The 22,169-nt window shown below is 38.5% G+C and overlaps 2 protein-coding genes across 2 annotated transcripts in view; one reads left to right on the plus strand and one right to left on the minus strand.

Moving 5' to 3' along the window:
* Nucleotides 1-373: 373 nt before the first annotated feature.
* On the plus strand, nt 374-1,816 carry LOC129778280 (palmitoyl-protein thioesterase 1). The gene is made up of 5 exons (XM_055785085.1): nt 374-643; nt 701-846; nt 1,008-1,096; nt 1,157-1,592; nt 1,650-1,816. Exons 1-5 carry the CDS (start codon nt 541-543, stop codon nt 1,767-1,769), a joined length of 894 nt encoding a protein of 297 aa, XP_055641060.1. The 5' UTR covers nt 374-540; the 3' UTR covers nt 1,770-1,816.
* A 6,534-nt stretch (nt 1,817-8,350) lies between these two features.
* The window catches only part of LOC129765179 (muscarinic acetylcholine receptor gar-2), a 169,850-nt gene continuing 156,031 nt past the window's right edge, over nt 8,351-22,169 (minus strand). Inside the window, exons 3-4 of the mRNA XM_055765134.1 lie at nt 13,310-13,818; nt 8,351-13,202 (exon numbers count right to left, since the gene is read on the minus strand). Coding sequence (XP_055621109.1) covers nt 11,020-13,202; nt 13,310-13,818 — 2,692 coding nt within the window. The 3' untranslated portion in view covers nt 8,351-11,019. The remainder of the gene's footprint in view (nt 13,203-13,309; nt 13,819-22,169) is intronic.

Here is a 22,169-nt window from a genome sequence, read left to right on the forward strand (position 1 = left end):
CTGACATTTTGGTTCAATCAATTGCTGTTGTTTACAACTCGGTCCGGTTATATAGTCGAATAGTGGCTAACTTTAAACTCCATGTTAAATGTGAACACCTCCATGTGAAACCGAAATATGAAAATCGCTCATGCAGTTAGAATAAAGCAGCGCATTTTTCGATTTCAATCCTCGTAAATGATATGTTGATAAACAAATGACCATATTGATTTTGATTTTGGGTAGCCTATATTCAATTGATGTCTAACCCCTGCAATGTTCGAAGCTGCCATCTGCTGTGATTTATTAAAACTAATCAAGTGAAGCTTCAGTTCAGACGCACGAGAATTATAAGAATTTTTATCGCAGCTGATGTACAATCACAAAACATCGCAATCATTAAGTCACGCAACGGCCGGTGCGATATTCGGTAGCATTGTTTTTATTTACATTTCTCGGCTAAAATCTACTGCCATTGTCCTGTTGATATTCACTCAGTGAGTTCTGTTAGTTAGAAGCGGTCGAAAAGTGAAATTGTGCGTATCATAGAAATAGATTGTAATGCATTTTCTAACCATCGGAGTCCTGATAAGCTACTTGCTTTGTCAGTGCAATGCAAGGAATTCGTCTGCTGGACTGCCCATAGTTATGTGGCACGGAATGGGTAATTGTGAATTAGTGAATTGATACACATAATGATGAATGCATATTTCTACTTAAGGTGACTCTTGCTGCTTCCCGTTCAGTCTTGGGGGTTTCAAGAAATTTTTGGAATCCGATCTGGAAGTATACGTAACATCACTGAAGATTGGTGAATCGCTCATAACGGATTACGAAAGTGGTTATTTAATTCACCCAAACAAGCAGGTTGGTGCTCCCTTACATGTTTTCTTGTCTTCATTGGTCTGTAAGCGTTTATCCATAACATTACTCAGCACAGGTTGAATCAGCTCTAGTATTGATTTGTTTATTCCTAGAACATAACTTCACGTAAATGCTTTGTGTAATTACCATTTCCCTTGTTTTAGATTGAAGACGTTTGCCAACAGCTGAATAATGATCCCAAATTGGTGAACGGTTACAACGCGATTGGCTTCTCGCAAGGCGGACAATTTCTGTATATTAATGAGTAATCCCATGTCTTGATTAGATTGAATTGTCTCCAATTCCATTTTAGTCGAGCAATCGCTCAGCGCTGTCCGACACCTAGCATGAACAATTTAATCACTCTCGGAGGACAACATCAGGGCGTCTTTGGGCTACCGGACTGTCCCTCGCTGAGCAGCAAGACGTGTGAATATTTCCGACAGTTGCTCAACTATGCAGCTTACACCCAGAAAGTGCAAAATTATCTGGTACAAGCTACATACTGGCACGATCCATTGAATGAGCTAGTGTACAAAGAATCAAGCACCTTCCTGGCGGATATTAACAACGAGAGGGAGATTAATCAGACGTACATTGAGAATTTGCAAAAATTGAACAAATTTGTAATGGTCAAATTCACCAAGGACAAGATTGTACAACCGATTGAGTCGCAGTGGTTTGGATACTACAAACCAGGACAGGATAAAGAGGTGCAATCGTTGGAGGAGTCTGAAATATTTTTAAAGGTAAATGTGTTTGATGATTGATTGTTTTTCCGTTTGCTAATTGTCGAGTCTTCGTAGAATCGCCTCGGGCTCCAGGAAATGTATAAAAGGAACAAGCTGGTATTTTTGGAGTCTGAAGGGAACCATCTCCAATTCACCAAGGAATGGTTCAAGAAAAACATCTATCCATTTTTGTGAATACCAAATATGTAATGTATTTGTATAAATATGATTTATGATTTTTACATGACCTTATTTAAACTGTCACGATCAACCTGAAACTAATCTGAAATGACAATGAATCCGTCCGAACTGTAATAAAATCCGCTAATGTTGTAAATAATCCTATTCAATACATGCATTTTGAAATGTTGATTATTTCAAAACACGCGAAAGTTTTTCATTCATTTTTGAAATTGAAAACATATAAGACAGTTTTCAAGTACAAACCTGTGCAGCTCTTATTAGACAACAATACCGTCTCTGTTCCATAGAAACCACATTAGACGATCATCCTAGAAGCCCATGAATAATCAAGCTGGTTGACAGCATAAATTTTCATTATTAAGTATTGTTCCAACCTCCGAAGAATATAGACATATCAACAAACAAGTCTTTCCATTTGCTTCAGTTTGTAACAGTCTCTCACAAAGATTCAGGTAGCAACATGTCCATTTGAAATTTAAATGAAGATGGAGATTTCTCTACAACTATTTATATCAAACAACTGTACACTTAAATTCTCATAACTCATCCTCCAAATGACTGAGAATTCGGCACCTAATTGACGAATTTACGTTGGATTTACAACCAGATGGCGCAGTGAGTAAAATGAGGATGTTTTGTTTTTTCAGTATTGGCAATCTAACGTACAAATCTACACCTAGGCGGCGCTGCGCTGAAAGTGATGATGGTTTTAAATTTTGCCATGTGAGCTTATGGAAGGTTTATACTTCTTTCCATAAATTACAATGTTATAATCATAAAAGATTATTTGATTGCGATGAGTTTGTAAGAAATTTAATTCTGCGCAATTTTATATATAACATGTTATTTATTTACCTCTTTCAGTAGTGAAAACTATAAAAATGTTGACAATGGTTGAATTAAAGAAGGAAATTCGAGAGCACAATCAAACACAAGTAGAAAATTGCACGATTCCTGCATGTGAGAACTACCTTGGAAAGCCCGGAAGTAAAATATACGTGTTTTGTTTTTGAGTTTTAGGTTACATTAGCATCAATTTCTTAGTTCAAAAACAAAATCCAGATGTCTCACTGATCGTTTACGTTTTGCGTTAGATCGCCAATGGGATTCGTTCAAATTTTCTAGACAAATCAGAATTTATCTTCAAATTTCCCGGTTTCATGTATTCTTTCCACGCTGAAAAGGTTAGAAAATCATCATTTTACAATGTGCTATGTATATTACGAGGAATGGCTTGTTATAAGTATTTTTTTTTTTTTTATCTTCGCTTATTTTTCGTCGGCCTATTTCCGCCACTTTTAGTGCCAATCACCGACATCAGGGAGGCGACTCCACCTGTTCCTACCTATCAGACTCAACAACTCATGAGCCGGGCCAACTTCTTTTACTTCCGCTCCGAAGGAAGACGTAACCAGAGATTTTTCGCCTCAGAAAATCCCAACGACGCCAGCTGGGATTGAACCCAGGCCGATCGGATTGTGAGGCTGTTACGCTAACCATACAACCACTGGCGCCGTCTGTTATAAGTATTGTAACTTTAATTTTTTTTCAACTAAGTAAACGATGAATAGGGTGTTTTGCGCTAAAAATACTGCAAATCCTTCTCGTATCGACCCCTACATAATCAATGATATCAGCCAATTTGATATGATATCGGTTTCATCGCAATTATCCATAGTATCAATAACCGGTATGCATTATCAAACTTAAAATTTTCGAAGATTATCTATGACTTTGATCAAATCGCTTGTTGAAACCATCGTAAATATATAAAACTCCAACTTTCTTACCATATACTGACGACATTCAATGGCTGAAATGAATCTAAATTGAAATAAAATGAATAATCACCACCGAATCTTGCTTTTCAGGGCGTAAAATAAACAAACACCCTCACTTTTGTAGTTCTGAGTTCTAATGTAGGTGTCGCATGAGCTGATTCAGCTTTGCGTAAATTCGTCAATTCGCATGCTTTGAAAAGTTTACATACGCCAAACATAGACGGCGCATCGGTCCCTAAAAATTAGGCTTTCGGCAGCTACATTACTCCAATACACAAACCTATTCCAAATTGCGTATGTATCAGGGATGCCAGTTGGTATTTTCAAATATTCACAATTACACAAAAAAAAAAATAGAAAAATGTTTACGCAATTATTAAACAATGTTTGAGAAATAATACAATGTTATTTATGATTCATATCGTTATAATAGGTTGGAATTGCTCTTCGTGTGCTGTCAATTTTAGTGAATTTTCAGGAGGAATAAACAAACTTCCACAAACCACGTGGATATTAAAAACACGATTTTAGACACCCTCCTCCTCCTCTTCGTGGACACGCGAGCGCTCCTCCTGTTGACCACTTGGACATATTTCCTTTTTTGGTGAAAAAAAAAACGATTAAGTGGACCATTTCGGACATTTTATATCATAAACCGATGTAAGCTGGCTGATCTGTTTGAGTTTTCAAAAAAAATGAGATAATGAAATCAAGGATTACGTTATTGGAAAACTTTGAAGAAAATAATGGGTGGGTTATTCACGTTATTATTCATCCACAGCTCGAGGGGAAACATAAAACACAAAACGAGCAGAATAAGCGACCTTTTTTGTATCGGACACAGTAAGATTCTGAGAATTTTCCTCAAAGGAGATGCAATATATATACGTCAGCGACAGCTAATTTGCCCTGCAAGGGTGGAGTTTACTTCGCTAATATTCACTTTTCGCTACCCCCATCGTTGTTTCTATTTTAGCGGCTGCATAAGTTATTGACAGCTCTGTTCGGGAAAGCACACAAATGGACAGAACAAATGTTTGGGGAAATTAGAATGATTTCAATTTTTATCATTTAAACCATATACAGACTATGGGATTGTAATGTATAGCATATCAAACAAAACATAGAAAATTTCCGATTCGATTGGTATTGAAATCGTTAAAATCCGTTCGCAGCAAAAATAGTTATTAACGTATACTTTATTTCATAAAAACATGACCTGTTTTCTGATTTGGCACCCTTAGTGTAAGACGTAGCACTACGTCAAAACAGAATATTGAAACAAGATAGTAGGAGTATAATAAATTATTGGAGGTTGTGTCCAAGATACGACCGCATTGTTAACGTAGAACTACTCGCTTGTTTATACTTTCGGATATTACTCTATAGTGCTGTGAAATTTAGGAACAATTACATCGAACGCTATTCCGGTGGCCTTTTTCGCAATTGAAATAGACTCGGCTACAGTCGATTATATACATGTTGCACCAGCACCATTATTCCACATCTAACTACATCAATATATCTTTGGCACCCCGGGGAAACAACAACAATGACAACACATACAAGTATCAAATATCATGCTACATGTTATTTAGTATTGCCTCAGTGGAATTGCACCTCTAGGCATCGTTCGTACAACGTAAACCAAGCGCCAAACAAGCGTTCGCCATAGCACGCATACAGATCCATATATTGGTGGCTTAAAACTACTAGGAATATAAACACTTCTCATCATTTTGCGTTATTCTCAAAAGAAACGATTCTGATTATATTACTGGCCTCGAAAAAAGTTGCATTACTTTCTCATGCTCGAGAAAAGCGCAGCTGCCACCCTTAGTGGAGGAAGTTTTTCTACTGGCAAGCGAAACCTAATCACAAAGAACATTCCAGAACGACATTTACTTTCTTGGTGTCTAAACAAGCGAAATAAACTCTTTTTGTTAATATCAACAACCTCGAAAACAGTAGCATTGCTTTATTATGATCAAGATTAGCGCAATCCTAGTTGAAGGCAGTTTTTCCAGTACGACATTCAAGATGCTTGGTATTCGCCAAATGATTTTTTGGCGCACAACCTTAATGCCTGCTTCGTCATAACGTCAGTTTAATGCATTCATGCAATGTCAAAGGCATCTTGTTCTTCTTGCTCATCACACACTACGCGAAGCGTCCAATTTATGACGCGGAAGGAAAAACACACGATGCGAATAACGCCAAAAACGAACTAAAAAAACCACACGACGATATCCATGTTGGATTACCACTGGTGGGGTCCAATCTTACATCGAAGCGCAGCGAAAGCAAAGTGAACTGGATTGCTCAACAGTCCGATGCCGAATGAAAGTTTGCCTCAGCGAGATCCACTGTTTATACTCTGGAAACGCTTAAAGTTTTCATGTATTTTAACCATTTACAAACCAGGAGATTCTAATGTAAAGCATATTGAACAAATCTTAGGAAATTTCTGATTCGTTTACTATGTAAATCGCCAAAATCTGTTCGCGGCAAAAATAGTTATTAACGTTAACTTTATTTTATAAAAACGTGACCTGTTTTCTGATTTGAAAGTCGTCACGAAAGTCCCTTAATGAAAGTCGTAGTTCTACGTAAAAAAAATGATATAAATGTTATCATGCAGAAGATATACACATGTTGTGTTGTGTTATGTGGTTTGGCTCGTTCAACTCTCAAACTGCCACTCATACTAATAGAAGTTAGTCAGTGCCCAATATATGATGCCGTTCACTTAGCTGATCCGCAAATACATCATCCTATTAAGACTAGTTTACTATTGCAAAATCTTTCCTCGTCTGAGCATCAATCACACACATTTCATATAACAATTATCTTTCCGTACAACTTCTTAAATCTTGGAAAATAATGAGTTGTTCGGAATAATCGTGTCAATTTTCGAAAAAAAACTAAATCATGAATTTATTTGAATATATCCTTTATTTCATAAGATGTTGAATGTCGTTATCCTTCGCACGAGGAATGCTGCGCCCATTAGGATGTAAAAGTTCCATGTTGGTTTGACAAAAAAAAAGGAAGGGACTCCTAATATCTTTCTCAAGTCTAACTCAAAGAAGGGTGTTTCCCATGAAGCTTTTTCGTAAAATTGCATAAAAATTTGACAGACGTTGCTCAAAAGACATTTTGTTATAACCGTTTTTTGGGCAAACACAGACATAATCGGCTTGAATCTTCTTGGCCACATCTACCGCCCCTCGCTTGTTGATGTATAGTTTACCTGCATCTCTATTATCCTTACGTATAAAAATTCCGATAAAAAAGATAAACTATGAGATTTAGAGAAAATTATCACTATCTTCCGATGCCATGTTGTTGGTTTATGGTTAGCTCTGGTTAAACGCAATTTAGTTTTTTTTCACAACCTACAACAACGAATTTTTATTTTGGAGCCGTCCGAAATCCGAATGACCCGATTAATTAATTGTTGATAGATTATAAGTTTCTACATCCAGTGGTGTAAGTAACTCAATTTTGAAAAAAATGGCGCTTGGTTCGTTTTGGCAGAACCCTCGACCACATGTGCCATCACTTGACCCAGTCTCCCATGCATCTCTGGTAGGTCGACGAAGGGATGGCCTTTAGTTCCCTCGTCGCATTTTCCTTGATCTCCTCAATCGACTGAAATCTCATTCCATGAAGTGGCAACTTCAACTTGGGGAACAAAAAAAGTCACACATGGCCACATCAGGTGAATACGGCGCTTGCTCGATGGTGTTTGATAAAATAATTCAGTACAATTCGGGCCCGGTGCGATGGCGCGTTATCATCATGTAAATCCACGAATTGTCGGCCCACATCTCCGGCCGTTTGCGACGTACAAGCAGACACTAATGATCGGATGGCATTCATCATTTCATCATTCCTCACAAAAAATTGCATCAACGATTTTTTTTTTGTTTTCACGTCAAAATAATGGGCAAAGTATTTTCATGCTATTCCAAGAGTCGAAGGAACTTGAGTCGTTGCTCTTGAATATTTTTCGGCAGCTACTGAACGCATGACAATATCTGATAATAGCGGGTTGAATAGCTCCAAGAACTTTCCCCGTGCTGTCAAAGAGAAATGAGGATTAATATTAGTATGGTGGAACAGGACGTCAATTTGGTCAATTTTGAACGTTCATAGCTGATTCGTTAAGTTGCTAAGGGCACTTGTAAACATTTATCGACTGGTAGTTTGGTATACAAAGAGACATTTCGCTTCCCCAAAGATTTTTCTTTTAGCTCAATATTGTTGATTAACTTTTTTATCGCCAGACACGATTCGCTTCAAAACTGCGAATTTCCATTGCATTCATATAGCTAGTCGTTGATTGAGATGCGATCCATTAACTTCCTATAATTACTACTGTACTACTGTAGAAATGGTTTTATTTCGATAACTATAATCGGTTTACCGATCAATCTAAAATGTCGCAACAATTATTGACTTCAAACAAATATGCATTGAAATTTTAAGTATTATACATTCAATCACTTCAAACAAAACTCAATCTACTAACGCTATGTGTACTTCAATACAAAACTTTAATGGTTTAGTGAACCTAATATAAATTGAACGGGTCATTCATTGCGACCGTTTAAATCACGTATGGTGATAAATCTGAGTTTATTGCATTCATTTCAGAAGTGTTTCGCTCTGATGTCGAGAATGTTAGGCAATGCGAATCCTTAGAACTAGGTCGCAGATATACTAGCAATGTTCATGTTTGAATTTCTTTCAACGTGAGGAAAACCAGCCTTGTATTAGGCAAGGGACAACATTTTCAAATCGAATTACTTTATTTCTTCAGCGATATTGTGTTTATTTTTTGTTTGTTTTGCTACTTACTAATAGTCTTTTCCGGAATCGGTGTCCTTGGGCTCGACAGACACATTTATTCCATTTTCTATTTCTCCCACTTGACCGTATGATTATAATGTTCTGTTTGTATGTATCCAACAATGTTATTGTTTAATCCACCGGTAATGATATAATATCTATTTTCATTTATCATCTACTGGACAACTCGCAGCATATGTTTTGTCTTCTTCGCGGATTTTATAAGCGCATTTACCAGTTTGTGTCTTTGAATAATATTTACCTATTCTCACAAAAAAGGGAATTGCTCCGAATTAATTTCTCTATTGGTAGCAATCATTGCTTTATTGGTTCATGACCTTCACCAGCGTTGAGTTTGTTTTGTGTGTTTGTTACTCGCCGTCGTTTGATGAATCGGAAACTTGGTGTAGCTTACATTGAAGCATTCTGTAATTTTTTTTCTGTCGTGGAAATGCATCACTACTAGGTCACACATTTACTCGAACCATGCTGCAAAAATCGTCGCTAACCCAAAACATTATGTGCCTTCAAGCGCAATATTGGATAACTTTTGTGATACAGGACGATTGGTGGGACAAACGCGCAAATCCACACCTTTGGTGTTGTTGCTTCTGATCCTTGTTCCGAATTCCGGTGAATGAACATCGAAAGCTACCTAAAGTTCGCTAATTATGTTTCGTACATTTCCGAAAGTTTCATCCTTTTTATCTTCGTTCCCTGCCTTTGTCGCCTCCATCAAAAATAGAGGTTGATTTACGGTTTCGACTTTTCAAGTTGTTATTTTTTGCGGCTGGGTGGATATGGTATTCCATTTTCTACTAATATAATCAAATATTGTCATTTTGCTTTGTTAATGCTTGTTATTTTCTAAATATAAGCTAAGGTTCGATTCAGTGCGGATTTCAAAGGGAGTTTGGAAGGAAATCAGATTTTCCGGTTGATGACGGAGAATTGCGGTTTCCGTGGGAATGGTACAGATGTTTATTGCTCAAATCCGGTAGGAGATGATTTTAAAGCAACGATAAACTTCATACCTATGCATGTGTTTTCTAGTGAGCGTTTTTAATACTGTTGTACGGTATTCTTACACGAACAATTGTTCTTGATAAAAGCTGTGTAAACACGCGTTCCTTCGCTTCAAGTTTGTTTTTTGTTGCTATGCGGAAGCGAACGCAAACTGACAAGTTAATGATTTGAAACAGAGGGAAACTTTCAGAGTGGTGCATACAGCCTTGAACAATAACGAGTGGTCATGACTCGTTGGGTGGGAGGGAAGGAACCAAACAGGAAAAAGGACATCGGTGTATGGTTGTTTGACAGTCACGAGACACGAAACATTTCATGCTTAGTTCTTTTTAGGGGCTCATATCAAAAAAGAACTCCGCCTGAGGGTTTCTAATATTGTGTTCCTTAAAGCAAAACTTCTCCTTCGGTCGGACGGTTTGTAAGATAATCATGAAAGAAGTTGTTAAGTAGGAAAGTGTATTCACGAAAAGAAACGAACATATCTTTAAAAAATACCGATTAGCCTAAATCTAAATAAGACATTGTCAGTTAGGGATATTAACTGATATAACCATTTTGCTCGTAATATCACAACTAAAGGGGAAGATTAGCTTGGGGTACATTCTGTCCAGTACAGCTAGGTGACAATAATTGAAAATGAATTACTTTTTTCTGTTTATTTACACTTATTTTATATTTTTTCTAAGGCGTCGCACGGCAATTGGTTTTTATTTAAGCGAGGCATGGAAGAAAAAAATGAAATATGTTTTAACATTTTACGATTACATAGTTTGGAAGAGCTTTTCCCGCCCGTTTGGCTTCGGGTATGATTTCTGTTTCTGTTGTCGTTAGTCGGAGGAGGTGGGTGCGTTTGTGGTTGTCTCAGCGCTGATCAAAATGACGAGAGCGGTAATTGAGAAACAAAATGTGGCGGGAAAAGTTCGTGACAATACGTATTATTGTTTGATGGAGACGATTTTCCATCATCCTGCGAGTTAAATTACAACGCACTTCCCGTTATTCAACTATTACAGTTACACTGCTCAGCTCTAAATTGCCTCTTCGCACGGTTTTCTGTGTATCAGCAGAGAAATAAGTACCGTTACTGGAAAAGTTTTCTAATCACACTTAATTGTCTTTCATTAACAGCAAAACAGTGAACGATGTTTTTGTTTTTTTTTATTCTACCTTCGCTTGTTTTTTCTTCATTTCAACACATTTTATAAGCTGCAGCAAAAAGGGAACCTTTGTGCCGTTTTTAAAAATAATCTCGTATAAAATGGAGGCGCACGATACGTTTTCTTTTTATTTTCGCCTCTCTCCTTCTAATTATATTGATATCTGAACCACTTGTATTCGAAGCAAATTGTTTATTAATGTAACGTTTCATGTTTCTTCAATTTGCTAAAAGCTATTTACACATATTATATATATTGTTTTTTTTTCATTTTAATAAGTGCTTGAAACGAAGTAGTTTGGTTTAGCTGCTACTATCTTATCCGAATAAAGTTTATTATTACTGTTTAACATTATTATTGTCTATATCATTACATTTAAAATTGATATTGGTTTACCGTTTACCCTAACCATCGCTAAGTCTAAGTCATGTGCAAATCGCCCCGCAGAATCCTCATAAAGGTCTTCTTGAACTGTCGGTTGGCGAGAGCATAACAAAATGGATTGATTGGGCTGTTGGCGTAGCAGAGAAAATAGGAGAACATGAACAGATGCTCGTTGACACAGGGTGGCTTCGAGCAGAAGCCCACCACTAGAGCTAGCACATGGTACGGGGTCCAGCAGGCAACGAACGCTCCCAAGATGAAGGAAATCGTCCGGAATGCTTTGCGAACTCGTTTCTCCGAAATCGACTGTGGTCGGTTATCTCTGAGAGGGCCGGCTTTTCTGTTACCTTTCAGTCTTTTGCCGATCGATCGTAGAAAATCTCGCTTACTGGATGTCTGTCGCTCCAGGCAAGGGTTAATAGTGATATGAACCCCACAAGGGATGGAGTTATCTGGTGCTTTTGATGGATTCGGGTTTGGCATGGCCACAGTGGCTGTTTCTGTGGCCGCCTTGGATGTCTGTGTTTCTGCAACCGCCGGAGTTGAAGGCTTGGGATCCGAAACAGTGCTTGAAACCGACGTGGGATTATTCAGTTGCGATTTTGAATTAAGGCTCGTGTCATCGACCTGCTTGTGTTGCTGTAAGGCCTGATCTATAGTAGAATTATTTGGGTAGGAGCAATTCAATGTGGTCACCGGTTTGTCCGGATTCTGGGAGGCTACTGTGACTGTTGTACTAAATTTGTTGATCGTTTGTGTTGGTTGAGTAAAGGTTGTTTGGCCCGTTGGTGAGAGGGGTACAATGTCGACCGAGCGAAGCAGGACAGTTGGTGCTGGCTGTTGTGATTGAGCCGTAGCCCGAATTAGCGCTTTCTGTAAAAGTGAGGGATTTGCTATGCTTTGGTTTGCAGTCTGCGCCGGAGAGCGTTGATGTACGACCGCAAAAGCAGATGGTGGACTCTCATACTGTGGCGAGGCAACAACGACTGAACTTTCGTCCATGAATCGAAGATCGGCACCGTCCATACCAACCACCGCATCGTATGTGACAGTGGAGTCGCCCTGGCTGACTATGCTATGAGGCCTATCGGATTTGGACGGTGGACTCTCGGATGCGAGTGGACTTTCTTGGAATCCGTACGGAGGTGTTAGAATAGTGTGTGAGATCTCCGGAACCCGTTCTGATTTAGCCACTACCAGTGGTTCGATGTCTACCGGTGAGATTGGAGACTGAACAGGAGTCGGTTTCAGTGGAGAAATATGTGTTTTAGCATCACTATTCTCCGCGTCTAATATACTCGACTCACTGATTTTGGTTAGTTCTTCGTTCTTCGTTGGATTACTATGTAATTTCTTCGCTATGCTGGGATTGTTTGGAGAGACTGCAGTCCTTTTCACCGCTCCGTTGTATCTATTTGACAGAACAGTTGCCGAAGCCCCAACCAACAAACCCGCCAAAGAAGTCCTTTTATAGATCATTCTCGCGTCTTCCTGTTGCTGCTTCATATTGGTAGAGCTTTCGTCATCCGAATCGTCATACGTTTCATCCTTCTGCTTGGGAACTGAACTTTTTCTACTCGACGATGCCTCCTCCACTTGAAGTTGATTTGAAGTCAACGCATTCGGACCGGAAGCAGCTGGCAGTGGCAATAATTTATCTTGACTTAGCAGAGTACTCTGGGTTTTTGACATACCTATTCCGGCGGCTTGACCAGCCATGCCGGTCATGGCGTTTCCTAAAGCAACCATCGATTGCATCCTTCGCTGATTGGCTTCACTCTTCTTAGCCAAATCGTAAGCGGTCCTATATATCCCGCCATATAGGACAAACAATACCACCAAAGTCGTCCAATAGTATCCAATAATGAGCGCGGTATTGAAAATGGGATCTTTCAAAAATTGCACAGTGCACTCGCCGGGCAGCAGATCCCGATAACCAATGAAATGCTCCCAGCCGAAGATTGAGATGAAAAACAGCAAGGCTGGGATGATCCAAGTCATCGTCAACATCCATGAGACTTTGTCCTTCGTCCACCAGTTGCTGTATGTGGCCGGGTTCTTCACCGAGCAGAAGCGATCGATCGTAATTAACAGCACGGTGTATTGTGAAACCAAGCAAACGGTGTAATCGACAGATAGCCATAAATCGCACAACAGCGGGCCCAGATCCCAGTAGCCCATGAGCACATATACGGTGTAGAAAGGCATCGATACCGTTCCTATTTGCCACAAAAAAAAAAAACAAAGAGTGTAAGAAAATAATGATTTAATTAGTGTACTTATCAAATGACTCTCAGTAAACAAATTCTGATAAAGAGCATCTTACCTATTAGCATATCGGTGGCTGCAAGCGAGGCGATGAAATAATTACTCGGCTTCCGGATGCTCCTGTCAACTATAAACGCCAGCAGCACCAGAATGTTGCCTCCTATGGTGAGTATTATGCAAATCGCGAGACATATCGCTATCAGAATCGTTTGCCACAGCTCGAAGGGTGGCAGTACCGGTCTGATTCCGTTCCCACTTGCGTCTAGATACGTGCCATTGTAGATGATTCCATCTGCTGTGCCATTCATGAAACCTCCCCCGCTAACGTTGGCCCATTCCTGGAAGCTGTAGTTATTACTCGCGAACCAGTTGCTGTATTCGTGCAGATTATCAAAGTTCGTTCCACCGATGCCTCCGCTGGGACCACCAACCGACCCACTGCTAGCCTTCTCGTACAGCCGATGGTAGGCAGGGATACCGAGCAAGTTTTGACATTCTGGAGAGTTTAATAGATTTAATCTTTTGTAGAGTTGTTTACAGAACTTTTCCTGTTTCTTCTTCAGCTTCCTGTTGGTTCCGACGGCATTGTCGTTGTCACCATCGTTAGTGTTTCGTGGAATGAGAATAAAAAGAGAGACGAAGATTTGAGGAAATTGTCTGCTAATACTAGATTATTGTGTATAGGGTAGATGCACCAGTAATCGTGGGTGTACCAGTAATAGTGGGAAAGCAACCGTCGTCGTTATTTACGCATACAGAGGGTTATTTACCATCTTCAGACGATTTGTAACAAATTTTTGAACATACTCCTAAAATTGGTCAAACTTATTGTTTTCGTAACTAACAGTTATAATGTTTTTAAACATATTAGTTCATTGGTGATCAAAACTTTATACGGTTAACGAATTTGTAACGCGAAAGAAAATGTATAGTTTTCCAAATACACGGCCCAGACAGAGAAATATATATTCTCGTTCATGTTCTTCTTTATCTTCTTAGAAAACACTTTCCAACTTCATTTTATGATGAGGTGTAATATTATCACGCTTTTATATAACAGCACTGGCAGCTATATGGATAGCGTGGTCGTGTGAAATAGCTTTGTATTCCAGCCGGTCTTGGTTCAATCCCCATTGACGTCGTATGGACTTTTTTTTGGCACAATCTCAAATGGAATGAGAAAAGAAAACAGAGAGAGATGTCTGCTCGCATTCACACAAACCTTTTGACGTAGAACTAAAAGTGCCTAATCAGAAAACAGGTCACGTTTTCATGAAACAAAGTTAACGTTAATAACTATTTTTGCCGTGAACGGATTTTGGCGATTTACATACTAAACGAATCGGAAATACCGTAAGATTTGTTTGATATGTTATACATTAGAATCCCCTGGTTTGTAAATTCATGAAAACTTTAAGCGTTTCTATTTTCCCCTACATTTGTTCTGTCCATTTGTGTGCTTTCCCGAACAAAGCTGTCAATAACGAGCAATTTATCGACGACCAACGGAGGGGAAATCGTAGGATTTAAAGTCTCCGTGAACAAAGGAAAAGTAAAAGTATGAAGGGGAATTCTTGCCTAGAGTATAAACAGTGGATCGCGCTGAGGCAAACTTCCATTCGGCATCGGACTGTTGAGCAATCCAACTCACTTTGCTTTCGCTGCGCTTCGATCTAAGATTGGACCCCACCAGTGGTAATCCAACTTGGATATCGTCATGTGATTTTTTCTGTTCGTTTTTCGCGTTATTCGTATCGTGTTTTTTCTTTCCGCGTCATAAATTGGACGCTTCGCGTAGTGTGTGATGAGCAAGAAGAAGAGGAAGGCAGGCTCGAGCCCTGCAAAAAACGAACGCATTGCCAGGGGCAATAAAATTTCGAGACAAGCGTCATCTAATGATGCACGCGATGGCGATTTCGGCGCGGCAGCAACCAAAATCAAGCTCCCCCCGCTGGTGGCGAAGGCGGTCGCTCTTGACAAACTCATCAGCGAATTCGCATCGATGGGTGTTACATCAGAGTACAAGCTGTTTGGCATTATTCAGTCTTTTTCCAAGCAGTTTTTTTTTATTAAATTCGTTTATTTTTACAGGCTCAGTTACATAAGTTTAAAGGAGCCGAATTCTTAATTATATTTTTATTACTATACATAAACATTTTCTAAATCTAAGGTAAGTAAGGTAGAAAACCGATTACTCGCGGTCTACTCGAGTTTAGTAGGGTGACATATTTGTTCAGGATTTTTCCAAGCAGTTAACATTGTTTGATTTCCGTCATCCTAAGGGCTTCGTTGGTGCCTTTGAGTATGCATCAATGCATTAAACTGACGTTATGGCGAAGCAGGTGTTAATATGCCATACAAATGAAACAAAAATTTCTGCATTACTCGAGCTAGCGAAATTGATCTTTGAGGCTTGAGGTCTTAACAAGCCGTAAACGTTAATATTTAATGGCATATGCAAATTTATTCATTTTTACATCATACTCAAACAAAACCTCAAGCAAATTCACAAAATAAATATCAAAATTTTCGTTATTTATGGCATTCGCTGGTACGTCCACTCTAATTGATAGGATGGGCTTTGCGGGAAGTATATAAACCAAACGAAGTTGAATCAAGAATGTGGAATTGTGGGGTCAAAGTTTTACCTCTAATCATTAGTTTAAGCCAATGTTCCTTTGTTATGTTCGTTCACTCGAACTAAAGTTTCAGAATATTCATCAGATTTTTTGTTTGTTAATCCAAGCGGACCGAACAAAAATAATATCAGTGCCCGATGTTTTCTCATTTCATGAGATTCAAATAACATAAACCAATACGCTGTACAAAGAAAAATATATTCAAAAAATCTCAATGGTTTTCTGCATTTTCCCATTTAAATTCTCCACGATTCTCGGTCGAACCGAGGAATGAATCGAGCAAATTCAGCTGCACTCGCTGTTACTAACTTCATCGTTTGCAATCGCATCAAATCGCGTTTTTAACTCTATTTTTCCCGCCTTTTCGCTCCCTCCATCAGCGCTCCATTGGAGCAATTTGCCACCACCTTCAGATCCCAGAGCCTGACGTGCGAGGGAAGTCATTTCCGCTTCCTTCCCTGGCCCCAAACTTCGTCGTCTCGTTTCCTTGACTTCCCTCTAGGCTTATATAAGCGCAGCAAGGATGTTTTGAATACTCATTGTCGTTGTTCAACTGTTCAGACTGACTTTTTCAGTCTTTTCATTTTCAGTGTGGCTTAATTTCTAGTTTTTTTTCACCATTCGCGCCGCTCAGACGCTCGAAGCACCGAACTGACATATAATAAAGAGACTTCAACGAATCAGGCGGAGATAAGATAAAGATCTTTTTTTCGGGCACTACAAATTGTACGAGCCGGTATGACATTTCTGAATACGGGGGTAGTTGTTGTATACAGTAAATTTTACGGATTTATTAATTGCAGTTTTTTCTTTTTTTCTTTGTCAATTTGAAAATGTTTTCATTCCCACCTAAAGGTTGAAGTGATTCCTCTATGTTGTTCTTCTAAGCTTTATATAGTCAAAAACTTTATACCCGTATTATTCTCCGGTGAATTTTGAATTGCATCCACCCCGTACTATTAACCCCCAAGCTTTCAAAAACAAAGAAGCGATTTAAACAACGGTGTTTCTGATTTGCAAATTAAGAATTAATATAATGAACTGTGAAAAACTGCCCGATGCCGATGCAATCAACATTATACAACAACTGCTTTGACCTGATTTCCTTTGTATTATTCCCAAATCGCCTCTGGCAATCGCCATTATCGGATAGACAATAACTATCTCCAACCGTTGAAAATATTTGTCACTCTTTGCCTCCCCTAACATGAACGTTTGAAGACATTATCTCCATTCCTGTCGTTTTTTTGCCTTTGTGCAAAATACATTCAACTTGAAGTGCTATATCCTTTTCCCTCCCATTCTTCGCTCGACAAATATTAATCATTTTTGGTGGTGAACGGAGAGGACCGTTGAGTCCGTCATCCTTGAGGATGGCATCCTAAAGCATCAAGTATGGCAGAAAAAAATCTTCAAACAACCTCTCATATCCACACCCCCCGATGGATCTGTCCGTAAATATTTACCTTTCGAAGCTTTTAATGAATTTACATTCATACTTCTCTTCGCATGATGCCGTCATAGTAATAGCCTGTACCAAGGACATTGTCAAAAACTCCCGCTTCGCCTCAGGCAATGCGACAATAGCGGACACAATTTACACTTTATCCCGGCAATAGCCTTCAGCATATTTTTATGTTCTAGCTGAATCACAAACCCGTCGATCTAAACGATGACCATTGGACCATAATTCTTTCCATTTGCTGGGAACATCAAGCGTTTTTTTTTCTCTCTCGATTCATCCATCCTCCGAATTAGCCCTGTGGTTATCACATCAAGGGAGAATTATTCGCAATATTTCTAATAATTCGCAAGATAAGAATTCTCATTGGCTTATGCTTTCATTAAAGACTTTTCAATAATTTTTTTAATAAAACATATGGTTTTTGAGATATTGAGATCAAATTCAAATTCGTTCACACTGTTACGAATTTCGCGATGGATGTTGCCTCTGAGCTCTTCTAAGGCTGCTGGCTTGTTGGCATTGACCATTGACTTGACATAGCCCCATGAAAAGAAATGCAATGGCGTCAAATCGCGATTGTGTCACATTTACCCGAATTCCAATCACCCGAATTCCAATCACCCGAATGTAACAAATACCCGAATGCGACAAGTACCCGAATATTAAAATCGGATAAGCGTTATTGAAATCATCACATTCATACATTAAGTGGTATCCAAAATCTCCTGTATCGCGTGGGTAGAGCAAATAAGGGAGAGCGGCGTTGCGTGCTATATTTTTCAAAGTTATGGAAAAGATATACAGTTTCACTTTTATATCAATTGAATTATTAATTTTGTATGAATGATGGACTTTCAAATTCGATTATAAACATTATCAAGCCGTATGGCCGAAGAATGTTGCCAATTTCAAGGGATCGACATAAAATTCATATAATGAGATAAAGAACTCTGTTGAAAAACAGATCATGCGTTGGAAGGGGGTAAAAGAATAGTATTATAACAAAACGTGATTCTACGAGAAACTCCAATACCATTTGTATGGATAGAATATTTACTCTAATGGTAAACAATCCCGAATGAGAAAGAAAGTAATATTCGGAAAAAAAAACCAAAATGCAAATAATCTTGATAATAAATTAAAAACAGCTGAGCACCACCCGACAGAGAAGCTCATTTGTCAAAGAAAGAATTTTTTTTTGTAATTATTGAATTAAGATATCTACGTTTGTTAAATCCAAGCCGTCGGAAGCTGCGGCCTCTCGCAAGCAAACCTGTGTTCCTCCAGTTGCCCGGTTAGTTTGAAATATAGAAAACGATCCTTTAATTAGATTAATTAGACGGCATACGTTTTTCCGGTAAACTTTCGCATTGAAATATAAATTCCCTAATTTTTCTTTTCCCTGTCTCGAGCGAGTCATAGGTAGCAGGACTAGATCAAAACACGTTTGGTAAAAAAAACCGGAACTCCGACATGAATTTAGTTCCGCTACTTGTGACACACCCGTCACCACCTAATACCTATTTTAAAAAGTTTATTTACAGCATTTTTTGCATCGAAAATGGTTGATTCGGATAAAATTCATATTCATCTGTCTGAGATTCACATGAATCTTGAAGTAACAAAAATTTTGGGGGACGGAGGTTGTCTATTCGGATAACTTCTACATCAACTATTTGGAGTTCCCATTCTCCAACGCGAGTAATGCATCATCTATTTTTTTGGCGGTGTCCTCTCCTTGAGCATCATCGTCAACGCAAAAACACGGCAAGAATCGAGCTATGTTCTTTCTAATGTATATCATCACTAATTTTCTGAGCACCTTGATGGCCTCCTGATAGTATTGTCCTTATGTGGCAATTTATGGGGTGAAGAGGAAACTTTAGTGGCGATTTCAGAAATTTTTGAAACACAAATAACAGTAGTCCAAAGCGACTCCTTTCTACGATATGGGGACTCAATTGGAGGAAACAACAATATATGTTGGATTTAATATCATGAGCACAACCAGATTCCCGGAGAAAACGGAAGATTTAATCATTATGATAGCATCACTCATTGCTTGTCCGATGATGGAGTTAATTTGTACACGCATAAATATCCAAAGCTCCATTGGCGCACTACAACACAATCGATTACATTTCGAAATGGTGAAAGGCACAATGTCTTATTTTTTAGTGAATAATATTATCTCGCAAATTCTCTTTTTTTATGTAAACCTCCCTTATCTGTTGAATGTCATGCTCTGCTTTTGATTATAAAGATATACAGGTATTGAAATTTTGGCCAGATGGGAAGAATGGAACAATTGGATCATTATTCAATATACGTTGAAACACTTGGACAACTATTGGAACTATCGAACGGTCGCAGCGCATTCCGGATAGTTTATAGGTTGATCATAAAATTGTAGAAGAGATAAAGCTGAAGAAATAGAGAGTTTGTGCATTTGGCAGAAGAGAAACCAAAATCACTCTTACTTCCACGGGATTTACAGTTTTAACAATATAAATCAAATAAAAATTTTATAAACCAATTATTTCCTTCTAGCTACTTATTAGGACGAGTATCGGGATGCCAGAGCGTGTTTTTTACATTCTACGATTTAATATCTTATAATCGTAGTAATAGTAATAGTAATAGTCATTGTAATAATAATAGGAATAAGAATAGCAATAGTTATAGTATTAGCCATAGTAATAGTGATAGTCATTGTAATAAAATAGGAATAAGAATAGTAATAGTGATAGTATTAGCCATAGTAATAGTAATAGTAATAGTAATAGTAATAGGAATAGTAATATGATTACCATTAAATTATTAGTAACAACTAATTGCGCCAGTAACACCGGCTGAGTGTATCCTATGGTTTACCTTCTCCACTAACACATATCCTAAATTCCCGAGATATTTATGAGAGGTCGTAGAGTTCTCTGCATCTCTCTTAAGTAAATATCGAACTAACATTCCTTCCCTTTCCTTAGCAGTTGCAAGGACGTGGCCAGGACAATTCTTAACTGTTGAAGAAAGCACACCTTCATCTAAGAGATATTACTAATCATCAGCAACGGATGAAGGCTAGCTTTTAACTGAACAATTCCGAATTCGCACCACCTACGATATTGTGCAACTTGCTCAATGCAAATGCTAATGCTAAATGCTAACTTTCGCATTGAAATATAAATGATATAAGGAGTGTATCGAAAAGAAGTCTTAAACATTTAACACGTTATTACACACAAACGGGTGAACTTTTTTTTTGTCGTGTAATCAGAGTACGCTTTGTTATATGTCAGAAAACCAGTGTTGGGATGATTCAGCGGGTTAAACAGAAACATGGTCTAAAGACCTATAAAAAGCAAAAAGTGGCCAAACAAACACCGGAGCAGCAAGATCGCGCTAAAACACGAGCTCGAAAGCTATATAAGCGTATTTTGAACAATCCCAGCCAGTGCTCGTTTGGCAAGCCATTCGCACGTGTGGCATGCGATCGTCAACTTTTTTTTTCACAAAAGAGACTATAAATGCACAAATTTATGTGGTAAAAATACTTGAAGAAGAGATTACTTCCACGTTATAGAAAGCACGAGGTTCCTCCTCTGTTCTGACCAGATTTGGCATCGGTACATTATGCCAAATTCACTCTACAATGGTTTTCGGAAAACAACATCATGTTCGCCGGAAAAGACCTCAGCCCACCTAACTGTCCCCAGTTGCGGCCAGTTGAACGTTACTGGGCCATTGTCAAGGCCAGGTTCAAGAAGGAAGGTACAGTGTCTAAAAATATGTCAGAGTTCAAAAAGAATTGGTCTGTAGCGTCTAGAAAGTGCACTAAGACTTTTGTGCAGAATTTGATGAGTGGAGTTAAATCTAGGATTCGAGATTTTAGAAATCAACTTTACTAAAATTCACTTTTGTAAACACTTTCCGAACGTTCTCAGTTTTATTTTGATGTTTGAAAGTTTAAGACTACTTTTCGATATTATATATATAGCTTATATATTCATCGCGCTCCTTGCGGTCTTTTTCGCACTTGACACTCACACACACTTGACCATATGCGATTAAATACTTGTTCCACCAGCACCCACCGTTATTCCACATTCCTTAATCACTTCACTATGGGCCTGATTCGCGAATACACTTCGAGTACACTTCACGGTGGAAACGGAATGAAACGTATCCGCGATGACAACGGTACGGTGTCGACATCTGGATACGAGATTAGTTTCCCACTAAACTTTTCATTATAATATCAAATTATCTTCAGATAAAATTTTTGTATGGGATTATTATATTACATGAAGAAAACAAAGTTTTCCACTCACATTGAATACCAGTTTGATACAAAGAAATTAATTTTTATTAATGATTTTTTATTTGAAAAGTGCTCATTCTGCCTGAAAACTCGTTATTATCTTCGACACTTCACTAACTCGTAAAACGTAGTTCAATGGCGTGCCGTTTATTTCGTTTCCACCGTGAAGTGTATTCGAGAATCAGGCCCTATATCTTTGGCAGCCCATAAAAACAACTGAAATGGCAATATTTACAAGTTTCAAGCGCACGAGCTAGCGTCCACAGCTCGAGGGGAAACGAAAATGACAAAAAATGAGCAGAATAAGAAAGACTATTCAAGAGAAACAAACAATTTTGTTTGATAGAAGCTGGCGCTTTCGAACGAAGCAATGTAACCACACCAATACAACTCAATGTGGTTGTTTACTATCACTGTTGCATACAGTTCGTACGACCACTTTTCCATATCCAGTGTCACCGCCGCCTAATTTGTCCATCATTGACGGCACGGTTAG

Source organism: Toxorhynchites rutilus, chromosome 1, assembly GCF_029784135.1.
Source record: "Toxorhynchites rutilus septentrionalis strain SRP chromosome 1, ASM2978413v1, whole genome shotgun sequence".
Classification (NCBI taxonomy): domain Eukaryota; kingdom Metazoa; phylum Arthropoda; class Insecta; order Diptera; family Culicidae; genus Toxorhynchites; species Toxorhynchites rutilus.

Coding starts and splice junctions, on each gene's coding strand:
- LOC129778280 (XM_055785085.1), top strand. CDS start 541: ATGCATTTTCTAACCATCGGAGTCCTGATAAGCTACTTGCTTTGTCAG. Junction 847..1,007: donor TAATTCACCCAAACAAGCAG/GTTGGTGCTCCC, acceptor CCCTTGTTTTAG/ATTGAAGACGTTTGCCAACA. Junction 1,593..1,649: donor AGTCTGAAATATTTTTAAAG/GTAAATGTGTTT, acceptor GAGTCTTCGTAG/AATCGCCTCGGGCTCCAGGA.